The sequence below is a fragment of the Pristis pectinata genome, chromosome 3 (genome assembly GCF_009764475.1).
Source record: "Pristis pectinata isolate sPriPec2 chromosome 3, sPriPec2.1.pri, whole genome shotgun sequence".
NCBI classification, from domain to species: Eukaryota; Metazoa; Chordata; class Chondrichthyes; order Rhinopristiformes; family Pristidae; genus Pristis; species Pristis pectinata.
Window position 1 is genome coordinate 132,894,891 of NC_067407.1, and position 25,975 is coordinate 132,920,865.

The 25,975-nt window shown below is 40.7% G+C and overlaps 1 protein-coding gene across 2 annotated transcripts in view; it reads left to right on the forward strand.

Annotated features, from left to right (window-relative positions):
* The window catches only part of ttc13 (tetratricopeptide repeat domain 13), a 44,483-nt gene that overhangs the window by 12,615 nt on the left and 5,893 nt on the right, over positions 1 to 25,975 (forward strand). Inside the window, exons 4-21 of one of the 2 annotated variants that reach the window (XM_052013192.1) lie at positions 861 to 931; positions 1,384 to 1,449; positions 1,915 to 2,007; positions 2,128 to 2,244; positions 3,133 to 3,243; positions 4,272 to 4,354; positions 4,691 to 4,832; positions 6,864 to 7,038; positions 9,592 to 9,748; positions 11,107 to 11,237; positions 13,835 to 13,967; positions 17,219 to 17,311; positions 19,189 to 19,272; positions 20,400 to 20,484; positions 21,465 to 21,574; positions 22,172 to 22,307; positions 23,598 to 23,677; positions 24,816 to 24,894. In XM_052013192.1, the coding sequence (XP_051869152.1) occupies positions 861 to 931; positions 1,384 to 1,449; positions 1,915 to 2,007; positions 2,128 to 2,244; positions 3,133 to 3,243; positions 4,272 to 4,354; positions 4,691 to 4,832; positions 6,864 to 7,038; positions 9,592 to 9,748; positions 11,107 to 11,237; positions 13,835 to 13,967; positions 17,219 to 17,311; positions 19,189 to 19,272; positions 20,400 to 20,484; positions 21,465 to 21,574; positions 22,172 to 22,307; positions 23,598 to 23,677; positions 24,816 to 24,894 (1,946 nt within the window). The remainder of the gene's footprint in view (positions 1 to 860; positions 932 to 1,383; positions 1,450 to 1,914; positions 2,008 to 2,127; positions 2,245 to 3,132; positions 3,244 to 4,271; positions 4,355 to 4,690; positions 4,833 to 6,863; positions 7,039 to 9,591; positions 9,749 to 11,106; positions 11,238 to 13,834; positions 13,968 to 17,218; positions 17,312 to 19,188; positions 19,273 to 20,399; positions 20,485 to 21,464; positions 21,575 to 22,171; positions 22,308 to 23,597; positions 23,678 to 24,815; positions 24,895 to 25,975) is intronic. The other variant, XM_052013193.1, reaches the window with a different exon arrangement.

A 25,975-nucleotide genomic window follows, 5' to 3' on the forward strand; every position in this document is an offset into this window, starting at 1 on the left:
CTTGGATACTGCATTAGAGCAATACACAGCCAGAAATTTGCTGTGCTATCCTTACATGACTGTTTGAAGTTGAAGAGTGTGACGTGTTTGGGGTGTGACTATGTGAAAGAAATGTCACCTTATCTCCTTCAATTTTCTTCCATCACTTCCACTACCATCAGCTCCATAAATGATTGTACCCTTTCACACTTGATTACATCTGTGAGAATGATTCATGTTAGAGGATTGATAGTAAGGACTAAGTTGATTGTTTGTCTGTCAGAAACACCTATGTGAATTCATATCTTTGTAAATCCAGTTGCTGTTTTTTGATTGTTATCAAGAAACAGTTTTCCTTCCTTGAATCTGGTTGATACAACTTGAGATCCAGTCATTAGCACAGAGTGGGGGTTGACCCTCAGACTGATATGTTCAGCATTCCATCTAGTTTTTAGTTAATTTTATTGTCTTGAACACAGATACAAAAAAGAATTTAAAAAAAATTGATGTAACTTTGCTGGTGTTCAATATTTGCAAGTACTCTGGACCTATTTAGATTGCCTAGTAGCAGTAGTGGAACTGAAATAACAGCAACTGAATTAAAATGTTTGCTGAACTTTTCTGGCTTTCCATTGATATAAATTATTCTTTCTCATACAGTTATTGCGCAGGGTTTACTGCCTTCAATTTTTGATATTTTAATCCATCCACCTTGGCTTGTCTTTTGATGTTCTGAGTTTAATTTGTTAAACAAAAAATGCATAAAGATGGGTAAAAGAAAATAACATCCAGAATTCTATGAGATTAACTGCATGTTTAAAATTTAGTAGTCTTTTTAAGCTATTGCTAATTGCCATGTATTTTTCCCAATATTTTCCCAGCATTTGGCTATGCCTTGATTGGAAATACCTTGTATGATGAAGCAATAAAACACTTTTCAGCCCTGTTACAGGTATGTATGTTTTACTAAAATTACAAAAAAAACTGCACTTGTGCTTTACATATTTTTATATATGTGTAAAATATATGCAAAACCAGGATTGCGTTGAAGTATTTTGCATTGTAAGACTGAAATACTTGTGTCTTACTAGGGTGGAGATTGGACATCTTTCTGCATTTGGCAGATGAATTCTTGAAGTTGCTTGGCATTCAAGTTCTTAACAACTGACATTAAGAGACCTCGCTTTTATTGTAGATATTTATCCTTGAATATTAATATTGAATGTGGAATTCATTTCTTAAATTTTCTGTGATATTTCAAATTTGCTGTGAAGTTATGGCATAGAAAAACAACTTTCAACAGCATACATTTGGAACAAATGTAACTACTCTTTATGATTCACATTTAACTGCCTGATGTGCATCCTTGCCTTTACTCTATTTTGTGTCTCTGCATGAGAGTAGGGAAACCCAGAACTTGTGAGTGCCATCTATGGAAGAGGAATAGCATATGGAAAGAAAGGCTTACAGGTCAGTAATCCTTCTGTTTACAATAAAGCTAAAGATGTGATTCCAGAAAGCTTGTGATATTTCTTTGAAGCCATTGTGAGCTTTAATTTCTACTTAAATGTTTTGAAAGATTTTCTTCATGTTCAATAAGTCAAGCTCTCAGTAGTTATAAACTAATATATTTTCACCAAGATACCCATTGAAATGCAAACAGAAAATATAGGTCAAGCAACATAACAGGAATTCTTTCTCAGTTCTGAAGAACAGTGCTTGACTTGATATGTTAGCTTTGATTCTCTTCCCACTGGTGTTGCCTGACCCTCTAAGAGCTTCCAGCAATTTGTGTTGGATTGACAGCTTCTGCAGTTTTTTTGCTTCAATTATCATCTGAAATGCCTGTTAGAATAATGGAGGGAGATCACAAAGCAAAAGTTGGATTATATTTTCTTGTGGGTGTTGGTATTCTAAGCAGCCTTTTTGTTACAGGATATCAGAAATGCTGAACTTGCCCTGTTGGAGTTAAATAAAGTTATAGCCTTAGAACCGAATGCCCCTGAGGTATTTGAACAGAGAGCAGAGGTAGGTGCCGACTTTATTCATTACAGCCTTAATTATTTTTGAATGTTATAATGAGTCATTTAGTAGAGTTCATATGTTCAGATACAGTATGTTTGCTCTTATTTTATTTACTCCCTTCAGATTCTGTCACCACTAGGACGGTTAAGTGAAGCTTTAAATGACCTCAGCAGAGCTATACAGTTGCGCCCATCTGCACGTTTGTATAGACACAGAGGCACCCTTTACTTTATATCTGAGGTGAGTAGGTGGTCTTGCTTCCAGTAGTTTTCTTTTAATTTCACCATACAATAACAATCTAATAACCAGCCATGAAAGGAAACTTCCTCAAAACTTCATCTAAATCATAAAACTTTAGCTATTGTAGAAATATAACTAAACTTTCCAGTTTAACAGTGGAGGAGATCTTCAAACTACATAAGCCATTGAAGCATGCAGCAAGAATAAACCTAGATCTCTACTATAGAGTCTGCAAAGAAAGCTATGACCATGAATGGAAATCAATGAGGTTTACATTTAAAACAGGATTCCTTCAGGCAGGCAGATTTTTCCTGTTCAAACATGAAATGTGCCTGGTAAACCTCTCTTGGATCGGCTGGTTAAAGATTCAGCCACACATACTTGGGTTAGCCCCAACTCCTCTTATGTGACTGTGCAGATTAAATGCTGTCATCTGGGAGGAGGGTTGTAATAGTTCTCTGCAATACAGTGCCCTTGGTTGAGGAATGGAAAATTAGCTGGAGTCTCCAGGCTAATTTAGATTTGGTGTGGGTGTGGATGTGCTGTGGTGGTAGCAGTGGCAGCTGTGAGGGAAGTGTACACACTTCCTTATATTTTGAAAGTATTGAAATTTTTTTGAAGAAGTGCGTTCCTTGGAGGGTTAGTATTTAGATTTTTTGTACCTCAATGAGACAAGCTTATCTTTTTGAAGGCAGGACAGATTTGAGTATCAATTACCCTGGCACTCAATCATATCGAACTAATTTTATGAGGAAGAGGCTGAATTTGATACATTCATGGAATAGAATTGACAAAGTAGTTGTATCTGTTTACAAATAAAAAATAAATACTCGACTATTATTATAATGTTCTTGATAGGTTTTTGACTTATGTGTGATTTATCACCAGGACTATGCGGCAGCGCATGACGATTTCCAGTTGTCCTTGGAAATGAAGAAATATCAGCCAATTGCAATGCTTTATAAAGGTCTAACTTTCTATCACAGGGGTATGCTGAAGGTGAGTATATTGCACAGACATGAATTTTGAAGCAGGACTGCCTGCTTCAGATGCCTGATAAATCCTGTGGAGGGATGATTTTAGAATTAGCTAATGGTAAGTTAATTGAAATTTAAAATCTATGAACTTGAAATTGGCAAAGTTTTCAGGTCTTCCAGGCCTGAGCAGTTGGAACGGACAAGCTGGTTGCCTCATTTTCCTCAACGAGAACAGTTAGTCTTCTGAAATGGGAGAGTGATTTAACCTTTCAGTAGAATTGTTATATACTGCTCCTGAAAATTTTAGTGCTGGGTCCAATCGTGTTCAGTCTAGGTCTTGTACTTGTGGTTGGCTTTAATATTATCTCCATTGATTTCAAAACAATCTCTAATCCATGTGGCAGCTACAGCTTTAAATCCTTTGCAGAGATCCCCATCTGCACACATCTGATAAATGACTTCCATGTGTTCCACAAAACTTGCTCCAAGAATGAACAAAAGAATCCTAAATAACCCCTTAGCAATGAAGTCTTGGCACCTAGATATGACAAGATGCTCATTAATTTTGCTATTTCACAGGTCTTTGCTAACAGAGGCTGCACCTAGACGCAGCTCAGTACAAAATATGTTGAATTTTTTTTTGTTTGGTCTCTTGTGGTTTAATTAGCATATAAGCTCTTCCCTTGAATTTAGACTACTAAGTGCATCTTGAAGATGCCTTTCTGGCAACTGCTGGGACACTTGTCACTCTCCTCGGCTCAATGTAATTACCATGAATGGGGGACAGGGAGTTCACATTTAGGATCGCAGCACAAACTAGCATCTTACTACATTGTATTTCAGTCTATTGACCCTTGGCACATGGAGTGCATTGTTGCCTAGGCCATTCTAAAAAAATATCTTCCGTCTTTTTGGTGAGCATTGTACACTTCATGAGACTTGCGATCTACTGGATAGATCACAGTGAAGGTCTAGAGAAGCTACAGAGATTATTTTATATATTAACATGATAAATTTGAACAGATATTTTAAATTTTTACCTTTTTTTAGGAAGCAATTGATGCATTCAAAGATGCCCTTGAACTAAAAATAGATTTTACAGATGCCTATAGAAGTCTAGGGCAAGCCTACAGGTTGGTTTACTTTTAATTTCTACTGGGGGTGGGGGGGAGGGACAAATTAAATTTCTGTTGATATTTATTGGTAGCAAATAACAAAAGTTGAAGTCACAGTACTGAAGATTACAGTGGTTTGACCCAGAAGTTTTAATATATGAATAATTTTATTATTTGGGGAAATTTTCACATTTTTATCACTGTTCTGTACAAAGAAAATCCAGTTTGGTTTGTAATTACAAAATCTTCACATAATCATTTTGAATGGTGAAGGTCCTTCGGTATATATGAGCTCCTGTTCTATCTTTTAGAATATCTGATTAGTTTTGCTGTGATAATGTAATTTTCCCATAGAGAGTTGGGTGATTTTGAAGCAGCAATGGAAAGTTTCCAGAAGGCCTTACTGCTAAATCAAAACCACATTCAGTCTCTGCAATTGAGAGGAATGATGCTTTACCATCATGGCAGTCTTCAGGAGGCATTGAAAGACTTCAAGGTACAGGATATTTGTATATTTTGTGCTTTTTAAAATATATACATAAATTTTTAGGTTCATTTTTATGTTCTCTTTCTCCTGATTTCATCTTGACCTACTCCATTAAGACAGCTTTGGAGAGGGTTCAGAAGAGCTTTACCAGGATGCCCTCTAATTCAGTATTAACTATAACGAGAGGTTGGACAAACTTGGGTTGTTTTCTCTGGGGCGTTGGAGGCTGAGGGGAGACCTGATGGAACTTTATAAAATTATGAGAGGCATAGATAGGGTAGACAGCCAGGGTCTTTTTCCCAGGGTAGAAATGTCAAATACGAGAGGATATAACTTTTAGCTGAGAGGGAGAACGTTTAAAGGAGTTTTTTTTTTAACAGAATTGTAGGTGCCTGGAATGCACTGCCACGGGTAGTAGTCAAGGCAGATACAATTGTAGCGTTCGAGAGGCTTTTAGATAGGCACATGAATATGCCGGGAACAGAAGGCTACGGAGCATCTGCAGGCAGAAGGGATTAATTTAACTTAGCATCAAGGTTGGTACAGACACCGTGGGCCAAATAGCCTGTTCCTGTGTATAGTAGGAACGGTAATGAGGGCAATGCATTTAATGGAGCATGCAGGGATTTTAACTGGGTGTATTCCAAATGATGACATGGCTGATTGGTTAGGATAGTCGGCCAAGGGCAAATAGCAAGCTGGATTAAAAATAGGCAGAGTGGGATAATGGTCAGCATGAGTTTCAGTGGGTAGAAGGCTGTATGTGAAGGGCTTTCAAAGGCTTCAGTACTGAGTTCCTTGCTGCTCGTGCTACACATTGATGACAGGTTTAAATGTAGGATACCTGATGAACAAGTTTACCTTTTGATGGTTGTTGATTCTCTGTACCTCGGTACAAGTGACAATAATAAACCAATACCAATAGGTGAGGCAGAAGGTTCTAGACTGTAGGAAAATATCAGTGGGCTAGTTTGGTGAACATAAATGGTAAATTGAATTCATCATGGGGAAGTAAGAAGTATCAGTTTTGGTGAGGGGAAAATTAGGCAAGAGGATTCACGATGAAGGGTAGGATATCAGAAAACCTGGAGAGATGGATGGATTTTAAAGTGCACATCCACTGAAGGAGAGCACAAAGATAAGGCAGTTAAGAAAATGTATGTTTATTTTATCAGCATAAATCACAAGAGCAGGGAGGTCATGTTAAAACTGTTAGACAGAACTAGTTGGGTCACAGGTAGAGTACCATTTACAGTTCTGGTCACAATTACTGAAACTAGGATTGGGAGATTTTACAAGGATATTTCTGGGGATGGAGAATTGTAGCTGGGAGGAAAGGCTGACCAGGCTGGGATGTGTCTCTTTTCGAACAAAGGAGGCAGAGTGAGATTAATTGAAGATGGGGTGGAGAGGTTTAGACCAGGTGATGAACTGGTTTCATAGCAAAGAGGTCAATGACTGGGAAACATAGATTTATGTTAATTGGTGAGAGGATTAGAGAGAGTTGAGGCAGGGGAAAAAAAATTAACAATGAACATTGGGGTCAAACTCGCTCCCTGAGTTGATGGACAAACAATTGAAGAGCATAACCCACAGGCCTATGTGCTGGGAGCTGGAAAGGCTGATAAATCTGAATAGATCATTTGGTCATGACGGCCAAATCGTCTCCTTCAGTGCTACCAATTTTTATGAACAATGAAAATTTGTGAATCTCAAATCTCTCATCTCATAGAGACGTGAACATATAAAGTCATGCAACATGGTCCACACTGACCAGTGGGCAGTCATCTGCACTAATCCCATCTTCCAGCACTTGGCCCATCCTGGGCTTCAAATGATGCTACATTTCAAACTCAATTGAGTTATCAAAAGATTAGGTTGCAGGCTTAAATGCCTGCTCAGAAGTTATGCCTACTTGTGATCTGTTCATTCTGGGGCTGGTGTTTCATTTTACTTAGATTGTCTGTGCCACTGAAAGAGCAAAGCTTAAAAAAAAATTACCCAGCATTGTGTTTGGGTTTCTTTTGTTTTAAAATATAGGGATGCCTGCAGTTGGAGCCATATAATGAAGTTTGCCAGTACATGAGGGGCCTGGGTCATGTCGCAATGGGTCAGTTTTATGAAGGAATTAAAGCTCAAACTAAAGTGATGTTAAATGACCCACTTCCAGGTCAGAAAGCGAGTTCTGAATATCTCAAAGTAAAATACCTCAGAGGTGAGTTGCACTATATCACATTTTAAATCTGGTGCTCCTAATGTAAAGATGTTTATTAAAGTAAGAGCTCATGTGGATGTTTTGAAGGTTTATCTCTCCAAGTATGTGGGTATTTGAAAACTATTTCACTGAGCATGCTTTGAATAACGTACAGATATTGCATTCTGTAATATCCTTGTATTGATTTCAGCAAATAATTTTAAATATAGCTTTAGTATAGACCCATTGTCTGCATTGGGATTTGTTATGGTAACAGTTATATTTTCTTATTTTAATGTTCTTATATAATACTTTAAATTACAAACCATTGAAACTATTTTTAACTGCAGAAATAGCAGTAATTCAATAATTGAATAATTTTGTTAAATTCTAAAATCCCACGAACTTCATTCTCATCCACAAACTCTCCTCGTGGAGCTGGTTTTATACAGAAGAATGACTGTCTTTAGCTTCGTTAATATTTATATAGTATTTGTTTTTCCAAATATTCCCTCCTTTTGCTTGGGGAAGGGACAACATCCGCTGTGGGCTTGATAATTAAAACTCTGTGACTAGCTTACGATGGATGTAATTCAACATAGACAGCTTCATTCTGATTTTTACTGCATGTCTATACCCTTCCTACTTTGATTTTCATTCTTTATTTCCTTTTTTTAACCAAAAGTCTCTACCAGTTTTTTTTCTGTGCTTCCTTCTGTACGCCTTGCTGGGATATGGTTTCATTTCTCTCATTTGCTCTCCTGTAGTTTAGTTCAGTGGCTCTTACTTCTATATGAATAATATTATGTGCAGTTCCAGGAAGGTTGCCTAATAATCTTCAGTACGAGGAACCCTGCTGGATTATTTTTCTTCCTGGCATGCTGAGGTTAGTTTTAACATTCCCATTGCAGACCCAACTAAAACCTGATAGAGCCTGGATATTGAGAAAACTCAGTTAGCTGTCAGGCCTTTTATTTTTCACTACTACAAACAGGAATGTTGACAGTGCTCCTCCTGCTTCATATTATTCCTCATGCCTCAAATATACCCAGAGAGAGGAAAGGTGGCGATCTCTGCTGGTGCTGTAGGTGTGGGAAAGTACTGCATTGGTTGGCTGTCTGAGTTTTGCAGCTCCATCCATTAAACAAGAACCCTGCCTCCAATGAACTCAGAAATTGCCTGTGACCAGTATGTAAAACACTCGTCTTATTCATAGAATCAGAGAACAGTACAGCAAAATACAGTCCCTTCGGCCCACAACGTTGTGCCGACCTTTAAACCTCGCCTAAGACTATCTAACCCCCTTCCTCCCACATATCCCTCTATTTTAAATTCCGCCATATGCTTATCTAGCAATCTCTTGAATTTGACCAATGCACCTGCCTCCACCACCCCTGGCAGCGCATTCCATGCCCCAACCACTCTCTGGGTAAAAAACCTTCCTCTGATATCTCCTTGAACTTCCCACCCATTACTTTAAAGCCATGCCCTCTTGTATTGAGCATTGGTGCCCTGGGAAAGAGGCGCTGGCTGTCTACCCTATCTATTCCTCTTAATATTTTGTATACTTCTATCATGTCTCCCCTCATCCTCCTTCTCTCCAAAGAGTAAAGCCCTAGCTCCGTTAGTCTCTCCTCATAATCCATACTCTCTAAACCAGGCAGCATCCTGGTAAATCTCCTCTGCACTGGACCATATTATTCATTGCTAGAATTATAGAATCATGGTTGGATGCGTGTCATCATGTGTTGGAACTTCATTAATTCCCGGTGTCGTGTTTACCACCTCACTTGTGCTCTTCAAGTCCACTGATGCTTATTTTTAGGTCATAGAGTTGTACAGCATGGAAGCGGGCCATTTGGCTCATCATGTCGATGCTGACCCTTTTTGCCCATCTACACTAATCCTATTTCCCCGGGTTAAGTTGTATACCTCAATGCTTTGCCTATTTAAGTGCCTGTCTAAATGTCTCTTAACCATAGTGATTGTATCTGACTCCACCACCACCTCTGGCAGCAAGTTCCTGATATTAATGACTCTCTGTGTTTAAAAAAAAAACTAATACATGCCCCTTAGATTCCCTTTACAAACACCTTTCTCTCTCCTCTTGTTTTTGATACCCCGACCATGGGAGAAATATTCTGACTATCTACCATATCGATGCCTCTTGTGTTTTTATATACCTCGTATCAGATCAACCCCAGCCTTTCTCGCTCCAGGGAAAACCAAACCCAACTGATCCAATCCCTCCCCACAACTAAAGTCCTCCAATCCAGGCAATATCCTGGTGAATCTCCTCTGCACTGTCCCCAGCGCAACCACGTCCTATAGTATGGCATCTAGAACTGCACACAGCACTCCAAGTTTGGTCTAACCAGTGTTTTGTAAAGTGGCAACATAGGTCGGTAACGTGAAAGTTTTAGCATAGCCTTTGATAACATTATGGGAACTCTAACAGTCAGAGTGGCTATGGTATAGTGCTTTAAATAGGCTGGAATTTTGTGGGGGTTTTGGATGTCATTTTGAATTAGTGAGAATGCTTTTGTAAGCTTAAATTTGCCTAACCCTTTGCAGAATATTCACGTTACTTACATGCACACCTCGATCTGCCGGTGACCGAGTACAATATAGACGTTGATCTTCCTGGTAATTTCAAGGATCACTGGGCTAAGAATCTCCCCTTCCTTATTGAAGACTATGAAGAACAACCAGGATTACAGCCTCACATAAAGTGAGTTTAATTAAACAAAACTGCTGTTTTGCAAAATTGTTGGTCTGTTGACTGTGTTTTGTTCCTTTGGCTAAGCTTTTAATTGGGTGTGCCAGGGTGGAGCTGTCAAGGGTAACTATTAAATGAAACCAAAAAACACAGATGAACACAATAAAATAAATAACTAAAGAAATAGAGTAGGTGTCGGCCACATTGGCGCCTTGAGCATGTGCTGTCATTAAGTCAGATCAGAACTGTTACTGTACCTCTATCCCTCCCATGTCCCTTGATTCTCATGATGTTCAAAATTCTATCAATTTGTCTTGAATGTATGAATGACTGAGTATCTCGAGCCTCTAGCTGATGGAATTCCCAAGATTTACAATGCTCTCAGTGAAGAAATTTCTCCTTAGTCCTAATGGGATAATTCTTACACTGAGACTGCCCTCTAGTGAAAGAAGATGATTTCTAATGAGCCATCAAAGGACATAAAGGAGATCAAACTGCTGTGAGGGAAGCGGAGGGAATGAAGACCTTGAGGGCACATGGCTTAAAGGGAAACAAATGTAGACCGGGGGATTAATTAAAATCTTGTAGGAAAACGGTCATAATGTGATCACAACACCTACCCCCCCTTGTCTCCCACAACACCTACCCCCCCATCACCAGCACCATGCTCTCCAAAGTAAACTTGAATATGGATTATTAAGGAACCCCTGAAAGGCCAATAGATTTAACTGGTGTAGACTGGCGACGTGGACAAATAGATTTGGAGGAGATGCGCTCAATCTTTTCTTTTTCACTCCCCATATTTAAGGAAAGGATATACAAGCATTGGAGACAGTCCAAAGAAAGATTCACGTGGCTAATTCCTGGGATATGAGGGTTGTCCTGTCACGAAGGGCGAAAGAAATTCAGTCTATGTTCTTTTGAGTTTGGAAGACTGAGGGGTGATCTGAGGGCTTTGGGAGAGATGAGGCTTGCGGTAGATCAGTCACAATCATATTGAATGGGGTGGTGAAGGGCAGGCTTGAAGGGGCAAGTGTCCTCTTCCTGCTCTTATTTTCTTCTGTTTTAAATAAATGCACAAAAGTTTGGGCATTCCATAGCAAAAGGAAAATCAAAAAGAATTCCTGTTCCTAACGTTAGGACATTAAAAAAAATGTCATTAACCATGAGATTAATGGAGGGGGGTTATTGGCAGCTGAGAGGAGAGCTTTAATTGAGATGACTGATGAGATCCATTCATAACATGCTTCACAGTTCATCTATTTAGAATATTAACATATATAAGGAATATTATACTATATATAAGTAGTATTGTAGTTAGTATTACGTACGTATACACGTAATTAGTAAAATGCAGATGTTCTTTACAGGGATGTTCTACCTCAGAAGTTTGAAAGCTACAGTGAGGAGGTCCAAGGGCTAATTTGCACTGCGGACCGCTTGGGTTCACTCATGCAATATGCTACACCAGGTTTTCTTCCAAATAAAAGGATACATAGAGGTGAGCTGGAAAATGCTGAGGAAACTTGTGTGTTTCTGAAAATTCTGCATTGTCCTTTGAGCCCTTTGAATCTGCTTTTGTTGGTGAAGGGAACAATATAGATTTAAGGTGTTAAGTTTAACATTTTAAGATTATCAGATCACAACATGTTTGGGTTTGGAATTTTGCTCAAAAGATATTCTTGGATTTCTGGTTCATCCAGATGGTTAGAGCACCGACTGAAGTTTTCAAACTTTAAATTCAAGCACCTCTGACAGAGGTGGAAACCTTTTGCTTGTATTTGGGTTAATGAGCAGTGATTGATGTATGTGCATTGACATATATCAGCTACGTCCATTAGCAGCTAACAAATTCAAGTTTCACATGAAACATCTACAGTTTTTATTCTTTGTTTCTTGACATCGCAGTATGCTTGTACATGATTGAAACCTCTGCAGCTATAGATCCAAGTATCACAGCAGTTCATTGCAATCAGACCTTCCAGTTGCACAAATACAGTATACCTTTCATTAAGTATTTGAAATAGACAAAGTTTGAAGTTGTTTTCAACACCTGTTATTGTTGATTTATGATCTTTGTTATTTTTTTGTATCTCCTAAAAGTAAAACTATTTTTGTTTTACTTCATGCTACTGGGTTTTGACCCTGCATTGATTTTCTTACAAAGCATCTATTTCCCAGACCTGGCCATTGGTGTTATGAATTTTATCTCTGTGAAGTCACTGATAACCCTTTGTTAATAGTGATAGCATTTATTCCGTGAGGGGCTACACTAATTTTACCATTCCAGGTAATTTTCTATATGCCTTCTGAATGCCAAGTCTTAGCAGAAATTGTGTACATGCTTAGCTGCTCTCAAGGCACTGAAGAAAAGCTAGCTGAAGTTTTTCTAAAGGTTGCGTGGAATCCTTGGTTGGGCTTAACCTGTGTTCCCAAGGTGAGCCCACATTTTGCTATTTGACTATTCCAAAGTTCTCCTGGCCAGGCTCCTTCCTCCTACCCTCCTTTTACTAAGCTCATTCCAAACTCTACTCTTCATATCCTCATGTTCAGCAAAGCTCTTGACGGCCAGATGAAAAAACCCCATCATTGTTTTTAAATCTGATCTTGTCTCTCTCTAGCTCTGTAACCTCTACCTGTACAAACCTCCTGAGATCTCTGTTCTTGCGCATCTCATCCCAGTATTGTAGGCTTGCTTTCAGTTTCCAAGGCTCTGAGCTCCAAAATTCCAACCCTCTACCCTAACATGCTCTCCCCGCTTAAAAAAAACTCTGACTCTCCACTCTCCAAGATAATTACCTCTTTGACCAGGTGTTTTTTCTGCTCATGGAGCAGACTGCCCCCCCCCATTTCTCATTTCTTTTTCTTTTTCCTTTTTTTTTCTTTTTCCCCATTTCTTGGAGAAGACTCGATGGGCTGAATGGCCTACTTCTGCTCCCTAGTCTTGTGACCTGTGAAAAGCCTTGGAACAAATTAACTACAAAAATGTGTGTTTTTTTTCACTGATCTCAAGTAGAGTTGCTGTTTTATGCCTATAGGTAAGGGAAATGGTGTGGAAAATTGCTTGGGTTCTTACTCTGATGTGTGACCTTTGCATTAAAAACTGCAGAAGACAGATTGGGCTGGGTTGTGAAGATCCTACTAGAAGAGTTGCCAACATTGGTTTTTCACTTCCATAGAACCATAGAACCATACAGCACAAAACAGGCCCTTCGGCCCACCGTGTCGTGCCGTCCATCAGACCACCCTCACACTACCTAACCCCTTCCTCCCGCATATCCCTCTATCTCACGTTCCTCCATATGCCTATCCAACAAGCTCTTGAACCTGTTCGATGTATCTGCCTCCACCACCACCCCAGGCAGTGCATTCCATGCACCAACCACTCTTTGGGTGAAAAACCTCCCTCTGACATCTCCCCTGAACCTCCCACCCGTAACCTTAAAGCCATGACCTCTCGTCTTGAGCATTGGTGCCCTGGGAAGGAGGCGCTGACTGTCTACTCTATCTATTCCTCTCAATATTTTATATACCTCTATCATGTCTCCTCTCATCCTCCTCCTTTCCAGTGAATAAAGCCCTAGCACCTTAAGCCTCTCCTCATATTCAATACTCTCCAATCCAGGCAGCATCCTGGTAAATCTCCTCTGCACCCTCTCCAACGCCTCCACATCCTTCCTATAATGAGGCGACCAGAACTGAACACAGGACTCTAAGTGTGGCCTAACTAGAGTTTTGTAAAGCTGCATCATCACCTCGCGGCTCTTAAACTCGATCCCGCGACTTATGAAAGCCAACATCCCATTGGCCTTCTTAACTGCTCTTTCCACCTGTGAGGCAACTTTCAATGAAGTGTGAATATGAACCCCCAGATCCCTCTGCTCCTCCACACTGCCAAGTCCCTTGCCGTTTACCCTGTACTCTGCCCTGGAGTTTGTCCTTCCAAAGTGTACCACCTCACACTTCAAATGATACGTGCGGAGTGCAGATGGATTTAGAGGGAAGGAATAGAATAAGCTACACCAAAAAAATATTTTAAATATTTATTATAGAACACTTTTTTGTTATAAATTGTAACTTTTTGTTATGTGTTTGCAGCTATGGGACTTGCAACGTTAGAAATTATGCAGGTTGTACAACGAACATGGGCAAATTCAAAAATCCGTGTTGGTGGCAAAACCAGATTGATGCAATGGAAGGACATGTTTGATATTGCGGTGAAATGGAGGAGGTAATGACATAATGAGGTTTGGTGGGGGCCATACAAAGATGGGGATAGTAATCAAGTGTAGACTTAACATAAATATTCAATGCTAACACAAATTGGAACGTAGCAGTGACTAAGTAATTATTGTTGTGAAGAATGATAAGGGACCCTATAGATGAATAGAAAAGCAGAATATGTATAACAAAACCAGTCCACCTTATAAGTTCCATCATTTGGAATTGTTTGCTGTGGCACAATCTGAAGGGTGTTGCTTTTTATTTAAACTCTAAATTATTTTTGAACTGTCTGATGCAAGAGTGCAAAGAATTTTCACTTAAATGAATCAATAGGGGTTTGAACTATTTGTCAAGCAATCAGAATCTGCTTATTCAAATGATGCTTCCCTCAAAGTAGTGGGTCTGACAGGTGTTGATACTTGTAGAATAATTTCATCAGTCTTGTAGACAGAGGCTAGGAAACTTCCAACTTTCTATTTTCCATAATGTTGGCCAAAGTCACCAGTGATATTGCTGTGTGTTCATGGGCAAGTGTTTAGAGGGAAGGATTAGGACTACATGGGCTGTTTGGAGGGAAGTATTCCGTTTGCTGTTGAGTGATACTTGCTGTGAAGGAATGTGCATATTGGATAAGGATTGATGTCATGGCCATCGTAGAACAAGACCCTCCAAATCGATTATTTAGTCTTGAACAAAACATGCACTTAACAAGATCAGACTTGAATGTGTGGCTCAGAGATTAGTGTGGAAGAATTTTTACATGTTATATGGTCATATAATGAATTTACAAATGAACCCAGCAAGTTAAAGGGAGCAGGAAATGGATGAGCACTCTGGATCCCAACTCCAGCTGCAAACCTGCCCACATTGTTTGCACCTGGTGTTCCAGACCCTGTCAGATCCGGTTTTTTTTTTGAATCCGCAGGTTCTTTCAGGGATCCAAGAATCCACTAATGAGTTGAAAACAACTTGGTGCTTCACAAAGTTTTATTGGAAAAGTTTAAAACAAAGAAACAGTCACAAAGCACATGGCACTAGCTTTACTACCAGGAGATGAGCCGAGACAAAAGGAACTAAAGATGAGCTAGGGCTGGGGGGGAAGAGACCAAGAGAGAGACAGGCAAGATGAGCAAGAGAGAGAGAGAGCAAGATAAGCAAGAGAGTGATTAAACAAAAACAACACCTTTTATACCTGAAATAAGAGGTACTCCTTGGCTAACAATAGTCCAATCAGGAAACCTATTAGATACCTGTGGCCAAACCAACCAGTGAGAGAACACATATTCACCTGATGGATGAACCAACAAGCTAGGAAGCAGCCATTCCTTGTGCAGCCACTTGAGGTGTATTAAACACTGTACATGTTTAAAAAAAAACCTACTTAAAACAGTCAAATACAACAACCCCAACCCCAGCTCTGTCTACACACCTGGCCCACAGTCAGGACCCTGACCCTGGCTACACTCTAGATGCTCAGCTCTGCCTGTACGCCCTGCTTGCACTCTGGACCTCCAGCTCATATTCAGGATCAATGAGTCAGCTGGATGCCAAAGCACCAAGGTTTCTCCAGGATCGGATGCCAGATTGTCAGAGTTGTACTGTCAATGGGTGTGATGTAGTGGCCATTAGGAAGACGTTGTTGCAAAGTGACCGAGTTGGGAATGAAAAGACCTGGGAAGGGAAAGACAAAAAGGAAAAATGAGAAGAGGTGGTACAGGGGTCTGGGTGTCACATGTCACTCCAAGTTACTGTGCAGTTGCAGCAACAATTCGGAACACAAGTGATACGTTGGCCTTCGTTGTAAGAGGAATTAAACACAAGGACCATTCTGAAATTATGTAGAGTGCTGTTGAGACTGGATTTGTGATCTCATGGAAATGCACAAAAATCTTTGGGGCTTGACAGGGCAGATGCAGATAGTTTGTTTTCCGGCTTAGCACCAGAAGTCACAGCCTCAAACTGAAAGGTTAGCCATCCAGGATAGAGGTAAGAAATATCTTCACGTACAAGGTTGTGAATCTTTGGAATAACCCAAAGAGGGCTGTGGAGGCTCGGTTGCTGACTGTATTCAGGACTGATAGATTTTTCTTGCTTATTAAGAGAATTTAAGGTGTGTGCAGGAAAATATGGCTGAGGTAACAGATTAGGCATAATTTTATGGACAGCAGTAGAGGCACGATGGGTCTGCTGGCCTACTGCTTCTACTTGTGTTTTTTGCAATACACTATTTGGCAGGAAGTGCTGCTGTCAGGAAAGAATGAAGAACAATATGTGATTTCAAAGTAGTGTAGGTGATGGCTGTTTCCAGCTTCAGTTGTCCGTGTGTGGTGTCATTTCACTGCTGTCTTCACCATATTCCCAATGACTGGAGGTGTCGACTGCATAATTTGTTGATGCTGCAAGAAGTCCTTCAGTCTGTCCTTGAGCCGATCTTTGGCAGTGCAGCATTTTGTTTATTTTGCAAACCGTGTCTTTTTCTGTTGAGTGCTCACAATAAAAGTTTAGGCTACACTGACAGGTTAGGACGGAGCATCGGTAAGCAAATGGCTTTGGAGGGCTTGGGTATGCTGTCATAAGCCTCAGAGGTGGATAGGGTAGTTATGAATGCTAACATCCCATATGCTTTTTTAAGTCGTGGGATCGAGTTTAGGAGCCGCAAGGTAATGATGCAGCTCTACGAACCTCTGGTTAGACCACAGAGTACTGTGTCCAGTTCTGGTCGCCTCATTATAGGAAGGATGTGGAAGTATTGGAAAGGGTGCGGAGGAGATTTACCAAGATGCTGCCTGGTTTGGAGAGTATGGATTATGAGGAGAGACTAAGGGAGCTAGGGCTTTACTCTTTGGAGAGAAGGAGGATGAGGGGAGACATGATAGAGGTGTACAAAATATTAAGAGGAATAGATAGTGGACAGCCAGTGCCTCTTTCCCAGGGCACCAATGCTCAATACAAGAGGGCATGGCTTTAAAGTAATGGGTGGGTAGTTCAAGGGAGATATCAGAGCGAGGTTTTTCACCCAGAGAGTGGTTGGGGCATGGAATGCGCTGCCTGGGGCGATGGTGGTGGCAGGTACATTGGTCAAATTCAAGAGATTGCTAGATAAGCATATGGAGGAATTTAAAATAGAGGGATATGTGGGAGGAAGGGGTTAGGTAGCCTTAGGTGAGGCACATCATTGTGGGCCGAAGGGCCTGTATTGTGCTGTACTATTCTACGATTCTAAGTTGACTTGGCTTTTCTTTGCCTTTTTGACCTCAGGATTGCGGATCCAGATCAGCCAGTACTGTGGTTGGACCAGATGCCACCTCAAAGCCTCAGCCGTGGCTTCAATAATCATATAAACCTCATCAGGTACGTCTTTGTTTTGCTTAAAAGAATAACAGAGGAATTTTAGCCAAGGAGAACTTTGTTCTTCTCTGCATTGTGCCATGGGAGCTTTTTTTGTGTTTGCTCTTTTGGAAAGGTTGTATCTCTGTTTCATGTCGTGTGTGAAAGATAGTACCTCCAACTATGATCTTTGTTGCTGTTGGCCCTCGATTCTCACCTCTGCTTAACCTGGTGAATTTACTCCCACGGTGCTGTGTGGTAGGGAGATCCAGGATTTGGATGGGGAACAGTGAAGGATAGTGTGAAACTTGGAGGTGGTGGAATTCTCATGCACCTGTTCCCCTTGGCTGCCTTGGCAGTAGAGGTTGTAGGGTTGGAAGGTGCTGTTGGAGTTGTCTCAGTGAGTAACAACAGTGCAGCCACTGCACACCAGTGGTGGACGGAATGAATGTTCAGGGTGGTTGATGGGAATCCAGTCAAGTGCGGTGCTTTGTCCTGGATGTTTTTGAGCCTCCTGAGAGATGTTAGCTGCACTCATCCAGCCAAGTGAAGAATATTCCATCAAACTCCTGACTTGTGCCTTGTAGATAGTGGGAAGGCATTGGGATGTCAAGAGTTGAGTCACTTACCACAGGAAACCCAGTCTCTGACCTGCTCTTGTAGCCAGAGTATTACTGTGGCTGATCCAGTTGAGTTTCTTGTCAATGGTGACTCCAAGGATATTGATGGTGGTAACACCACCATTGAATGTTAAAGGTGGGTGGTTATACCCTTTCTTGGATATAGTCATTGCTTGGCATGTTCAGTGTGCAAATGTCACTTGTCACTTGCCACATAACAGCTTTTGCCTGAATATTGCCTTGGTCATGCTGTGTGCAGGCATGGGTGTTTCATTTGCTGGGGAGATGCACATAGCATATAGCAGTACAACTCAGGAACAGACCCTTCAGCCCACAATGTCTGTGCCAAACATGATGCCAAATTAAACAAAATCTCTTCTGCCTGCACATGATCCATTCCCTCCATATTCAAGGAACAGAATGGCTGTTGTTGGCCTTGGAAGCACAGGTTATGGAGTGACCTATTGCTGCAGCTTTCTGTATAGAGTAATGCAGACTTTTCTGACTGACACTGGGCCAAATGCACTCCCCATGCCCCGACAGTGTGGCCCTGAGACTTAAGCAACTCATTCCCATTTGTGCACCTGTTTCTTATTTACTGACTTGTGATTAACTTTTGTGATCCAACCAGTCTGAAAATGACTGCTCCTTGCTCACTTGCTTCACTGGTTATTAAATCCTATATCAGAATACTAAGGTCCTTGAGTATCAACAGCTGGCGATGAGTGTAAGTGAATGGGAGCATTGATTTTAGTTTGGTGTGCAGTTGACAAGTGTTCATCCCATGTATCTGTGGCCATGAAATGAGCTCGGAATGCCTCAGTGTTTTACAGCCAATGAAGTACTTGTGAGGTAGAGCTACTGTTGAAATGTCAGAACAGTGCAGTGAAAGCCGAAGAGAAACCGTGTTGCGCTAAACAGCTTGCAGCATTGTGGGGCAGAGGACAATTTTTTCTTCTTCTATAAATCTGCAAGGTGAATTTCAAAACTTTAACCACAACATTGCAGTGGACATAAGTGAATGTGAAGGAGGTACTTGGCCATTTAATAGCTGAACAGAAGCTAACATGTTTGTTATCTGAAGACGGAGCAGTTGCCTTTCAGTTAAAGAATGATTTCCTAGTATATAGAGACTTCCCAGTTCTCTAATGCTGGCACTTTTGTGTTTCCTGGCAATTTATTAACTTCACATAACGACAGTCAAATTACCTGAAGCTCATTTGTTTTGCAGATTGTCTAGTATAGTCTGTATATCAACAATGTTTTTTTTCTCTTCCTTAGGGGTCAGATCATTAACATGCGGTACCTGGCATATTTTGACAAAATACTGAACTTTATAAAAGACAGGATACTTGTTTATCACGGGTAATTCACTTTCCTTTCATTTTGCTGAGTCAAATAAAGCTGTGGCTTTCAAACTTAAGGCGATCCACTTTGACCGAATGGTTCGCCCACGTGACCCAAAAATAATATGTTCTCCAGTTTGCGAACTGGTGTTTATTTAGAAATAGCAACCTGTATTTTAGCATTCCGTGACCAAACAAGGGGGACGCCCCCTTACTGTGGAAAGCACGGAGGTAAAGAATACATATCAACTTTTCCTGTGACATTTTGTGTAGTTTAATAAAATCATTTCAGCAACTCCACTGTTTGCCACTGCATTTCCAAAATACTTGGTTATCAAATGAGCTGCAAATGCAGTGAATGCTCTTGGGTTAAAATAGAATGAGTATGTTGCTTGTGTTGTTGTGTGCTTTGAAATATTTTGATCTGCTTTGTACGGGGTGGTTAAGTTTGAAATGATTGTCCCAGCTGTTTCATACATCCTCCGGAGTGAAGTGTAATTTGTCTAGTCCATGATCTGTAACCAAAGAAAACAGCTATTACACAGGGCTACCCAGCTTTGTGAAAGCAGTACTGACAGACTATTTGAATATGCATCAGATTTCCTTGCTCGGTATAGATTTTTCCAGCTGTGATCATTGTGATGGGGGAGTAGGAAGCTTTTTTTCCTATTCTGATTTAATTTGTTGCACTTGTCGCATTAGGCACATCTCAGACTATCAGTCTGAACTGGAGTTCTTTGGTCTGCTCGGGTTGGTTTAGAATGCTTCTGTTATCAACCAGGTCGTGAAGTGGTATAATTTCACACTTGTAGATCTTATGATCTGTCTGGCCATGTGATGAACCTTGGGATCATACCACAGTCCATGCTTTTCATTGGACTAGTTTCTGTCCCGTGGAAGAACATTCTCCAGGGTGTTTCTCCACTTATCGTTGCTTTGTTTCTTTGCCATGTTTTTTGCCCCTCATTTTGCGGCTGCCAGAGGGGGGGAAAGGAGGGAATATTTATATACAAAGCTGGTATTTTCCTGATTTTCAGTTCCATACATTCACAGTTTTTAAGCATGCAGAAAATGAACAGAAGAAATTGGAATGGTTATAATGAAGGTACCATTTTGAAAAGTAACTTTTTTCCTCCTCTTCTCTAGTGCAAACAATCCCAAAGGACTCTCGGAAGTGAGAGATGCCCTGGAGAAAGTGAAAAAAGTGGAAGACCTCCTTCCAATCATGAAAGTAACTTTGCTAAGGAAAATGCTTTTGCTTTAAAAATAGTTCATGCTTAAATAGTCTAGAAACGTGTGTCATTGAATGATGCAGTCATTGAACTAGGAATCTAAGCTTGCGTATAAAGATAAGTGAATGTTAAGGGATTTTATTTGTATCTGTTTTCATATTGTCTCTGGATGCTTATGCCCTATTTCAGTTTGTGTTCCATGAGATGCTTCTTGATGAAGACTAAAGTCATAGAAAATTCATGTCACAGAAGGAGGCCATTCAGTCTATTGTATTTGTACTGTTCCCAACCTAAATCCAGCTTCCAGCACTAGGTCCATAACCCCACACATCATGGATACATTGTTCCTTACAGCCAGCCAGCACACCATACTGTTTAAAAAGTTGGCACAATTTAAGATGTCTTGAGATCTTAATCCTCTGAGACTCAAGTGTTTGGAACCCTTCCTCGAAGGACAGTGGAAGCAATCATTAAATATTTTTAAGGCAGAGGTAGATAGATTTTTGATAAGAGGGTGATAAATTGTGGAGACAGACTGGAATGCAGAGTTGAGTCAGAACAACCATGACCTTGTTAAATGGCAGAGCAGGCTTGAGTAGCCCTGCTCCTAACTTGAATGTCAGGTTCTTCAAAGTACACATCCATATATTATTTATATATGATGAGGTTTCTGCCTCTACCATCATTTCAGGCAACTATCCCAACCACTCTCTGGATGAGATAATATTTCCTTCACTCCTAATCTCTCTAGCAATTAATCTAAATCTAATCCCCTGGGTTTTTAACCCATCTGCTAAGGGGAAAAATACCTTTCCTATTTATGTAATTTAGGTCCCTAATTTCATGCACCTCAATTAAGTCTCCTCTGTTCCAAAGGAAAGAGCCTCTGCTTCTATAATCTTAATGGTGTTGCACAAAATCTGGATGTAACTTGAAATTATCATTCAGTAATCGTTACATTTGTTCTTCCTTTTGGAAGCAGTTCAACAGCAAAACCAGAGACGGCTTCACTGTAAACACAAAGGTGCCCAGTTTAAAATATCAAGGGAAGGAGTATGACGGATTCACCATCACTATAACTGGTGACAGGTAGGTTGACCATTACATAAGTGAAATTATTACTTTGTGTGAGGTTTAGTTTTTAGTCATGTTGTAATAATCCTTGAATGGGGGGCGGCTTGCCTATCAAAGTAAGAGCCAAAGAATGGGGCTTTGGTAAGAATAAATAAACTGGAAAAATACATGGCATACCCTTTTCATCTAATTTGTATGTCTAAGTTTGTCTTTGGAATGGATCACAGAAATCTTGGCTAAATCTGACCTGAACAAATGTTGTCATTGCTCTCTGTTCTGTCATCAAGTCCCTGAGTGATGAGAATTTTGAACCAGCTTGAGCTGATTTCCTCAGGGATGCAGGCTCCTCACACAACTCATCACAGATCAGCGAGGTCACTCAGTGTATGAAGAAAGCTGTTGTGCAGGCGTGTGTGTAAGTAGTTGGGACTGAGCATTATTGGTGTAGCACAGAGTCTACCCCAAAATAGGCATGCAGCTAATTACATTGGGTACGAAGAGCAGCATGTCCCATCACCATGCTATAAATCACAAAGCTTGATTCTTAGATGATTTATGAAGAAGAAATGAAATAATTTGGGTAATCCTTTCCTTTCACTGTGCGTCTTTCAGAGTGGGAAACATGCTGTTTTCAGTGGAAACACAGACAACTGAGGAGAGGACTCAGCAATATCACGATGAAATAGAAGCACTGTACAAGGACCTAAGCAGCAAAGGAAAAGCACTGATACTTTCCACTGAGCTTGGGGTAAGGTTGTTTTCCCCAAAATCACAACTTTTGAAGCTGTTGATCTGAAGTATTGCTAGTTGCAGTGCATTGGGAATGGTTGGTTATGCATTCAAGACATGAATACAGATTTCCTTTTCACTCAGTGGTTTGTTCATGATAACTGAAATAATCTTGAATTCCCAAAGCAATCTTCTTAAAATTGTGATGGGGATTGAAGTAATTTCAGTCATGTATTGCCAGCTGTAATCATTTTTTTTTTATCTTTGAGAAATGGAGTTCCAGATGGCGGGCTGAATCTGATGTGAACAGACTCCCACGTATGATTGGTTGTACAGTTGAGATTTAATCACGTAATATCAATGACCTTAATAGAGTTTCCCACTCCAAGTTAGGTTCTATCTGTGGGCTTCAGAGTTCACTTGAAATGAGTTGGAAAAATCCCATTATCTCTTAAATTCAGCCCTCTAGATCCTGTTTTTTTTAATTTAAGGAATAAATTTAAATTGAAGTTCAGAATCAGATTTATTATCATATATGATGTGAAGTATGTTGTTTTGCAGCAGCAGTATGGTGCAAGACATAAGAATCTATAAATTACAAAAATAAATAAATAGTGCAAAAAAGAAATAATGAGGTGGTGTTCATGGACCGTTCAGAAATCTGGTGGAGGGGAAGAAGCTCAAGAAGAAGAAAGGAAGAAGGGGAAGTTCTAATAAGCTGGGAAAAACTGAAAGATTTATTACCAGTGATTAAAATCATCAAGTGCTTGTGGACTGCAGCAATGATGAAATCTCACTGAACATCCATTGATTCACTGTTTACAAATTTCATTATTTGGAACAGTCATACTTTTTGTCTGATGTTCACTTGTAGATTGTATCAGTGTTTTATTGAACGAAAGTTTTAAAATGTGGGAATCTTTCTTTTAAACCACTGGTGTGTTTGGGGGTGTTGGAGAAGCAACCTACTGTGGCTGCTTAAAAATGTAGATTCTAGTCTACATTAGATCAGAGTGTGCAGAGCAGTAAGAACTTGAGTGGTTGTGTTGAATGGTGGTTAATGAAAGAGCATAGTCATTTCTGAATCACTCTTGAGAGCCTCTAAACAGCTAATGCAATAATAATGAGACCTTATGGGGAGGTTTCCCACCTACTGTGGCCATCAAGAGTATATTGGAGAAAAACATTACAGGCCAATACACCATCAGAATCACATATGTAACTGTGGTGCTTATCACAAGAAATCTGCCTAACTAGTTGTTTAAAATGATGCCGTTTTAAGGAATTTAGCTGGTTTTATCTTTAACAGGAAGCTGATGCAGTGTGCAACCTGATCCTTTCTTTGGTGTATTACTTCTACAATCTCATGCCTCTTTCAAGAGGATCCAGGTTAGTGGAGTACAATCTACTCTTTAAACCTTTATTTAAAAAAAAGTGTACAGGCCATCCCCGGGAAACAAACGGGTTCGTTTTTTTTTTCAGACATCCGTAAGTCGATTTTGTCCATAAGTCGGAAAACACACAAAAATCACTTGATATGGCCACAGTATTGTAATGGTGGCCTCAAAAGTATACAAGGCCTTATGAGGAGGTTTCCCACCCACTGTAGCCATCAAGAGTATAATGGAGAAAAACATTACAGGCCAATGCACTGTCAGAATCACATGTGTAACCATGGTGGTTACATCAAAGTGCATTGGGAATGGTTGGTTTTGCATTTTGGATCGTGACCCTTCATCTGGACTGAAAGATGGAGAGGAGATGGCCAGTACAAAGAGGCGGAGGGAAGGAGTGGAGCAAGAGCTGGCAGGTGATAGGTGGATCCAAGTGAGGGAGTGGTAGGCAGGTGAGGGAGGGGAGAGTGGGAATAGCGTCAGAAGCTGGGAGGTGATAGATGGAAGTGACAAAAGGGCTGATGATGGAATCTGATAGGATTCAAACTGGATACATAATGGTCGGCTGCTTCACTGAGCACCTGAGTTCCGTCCATCATGGCTGTCTGGATCTCTTGGTTGCCAGTCATTTTGCTTCTCCTCCCCATTCCCACACGGACGTGTCTGTTCTTGGCCTCCACTGCCAAGTTGAAGCTAAACGCAAACCAGAGGAACAGCACCTTCTGCTCCGCCTGGGTAGTCTATACCCTGGCGGTATTAACATTGAATTCTCCAACTTTCGGTAACCTTTGTCCCTTCTCCTGATCTACCTAGCCCCCATCACCCTGTCTCCTTCCCCTCCTCCACCCTCTCCATCACCCACACACTCCTCCCACTGGTTCCCCTCCCTCCCCCCACCATTTATTCCATGCTCCACCTTCCTCTCCTATCAGATGTCGCCCAGGGTCACACCTCCCACAGTGCAGTCAGACTATGTCTTTCGGCTCAAGTGGCATGTTGCAGAGGAAGATTGTGAAAGAGCAACCTGTCAGGGCAAGTACCTGACATTCTGAGTAGAACCCTGTAGCGTTATGTTATGCTGTAAAGTTGTTGAATTCTGCTGTGTTCTAATGCCATTGTGCTTCATTTTCTAGTGTAGTAGCATATTCAGTCATTATGGGAGCACTGATGGCTAGTGGGAAGGAGATCACGGGGAAAATCCCCAAAGGAAAGGTAAGCTGAGTGTGCAAGAATAAATTGATCAATTCTGGGTCTTCTGCTGGGAGGCTAGAAACCTTGTGGATTTATGCACAATTTATTTTAAAAGTGTACGCTAGACATTTTTATCTTCATGTTAGTAGCTTAATGACCACATTTCTGAAAATGGAACTGATTCACCGAGAGTTCCACTTTGCATTCCAATTCTACAGTTGAAGTAGTAACAAACCCCTCTCGTGACTTGCTGGTCAACCATGTTTATTTATATTTCAACTCAGTGACTTGGTGGGATATCCCTCACTGAACAGAGAGCAAGTTGATTTTTATCTTAATTGGATCCTGCTCTCTGCCTTGCCCTTCTTCACAAGAGGAACACTTCAGCACTGAGCTGACCTGGCAGATGATTGACAGCCTCTGGATGCCATTGTTTCTGAAATTGAACCCAAGCTTTAGTGACAATTGGTGATACCTTGCATTATGTACAGGGTTCCCCCAAGGAGCTGACTAAAGTGGAAGAGTGAAAAGAGCACGCAGCAGGGAATTTCAGTCCCTGTCCCGAGTACAGACTGTTGGTCCAACCGTCCCAACATCAGTGTGGCATTCCTGAATTTTAAAAACAATTATTAGAACATAAGAAATAGGAGCAGGAGGAGGCCATCTGGCCCGTCGAGCCTGCTCTGCCGTTCAATAAGATCATGGCTGATCTGGCCGTGGACTCAGATCCACCTACCTGCCTTTTCCCCATAACCCTTAGTTCCTCTACTATGCAAAAATCTATCTATGTCTTAAATATATTTAATGAGGTAGCCTCTACTGCTTCCCTGGGCAGAGAAGTCCACAGATTCACTACTCCCTGGGAACAGCAGTTTCTCCTCATCTCCATCCTAAATCTACTCCCCTGAATCTTGAGGCTATGTCCCCTAGTTCTAGTCTCACCTACCAGTGGAAGCAACCTTCCTGCTTCTATCTTATCTATCCCTCTCATGATTTTATGTTTCTATAAGATTCTCTCTTATTCTTCTGAATTCCAGTGAGTATAGTCCCAGGTGACTCAATCTCTCCTCATAGGCTAACCACCTCATTTCCAGAATCAACC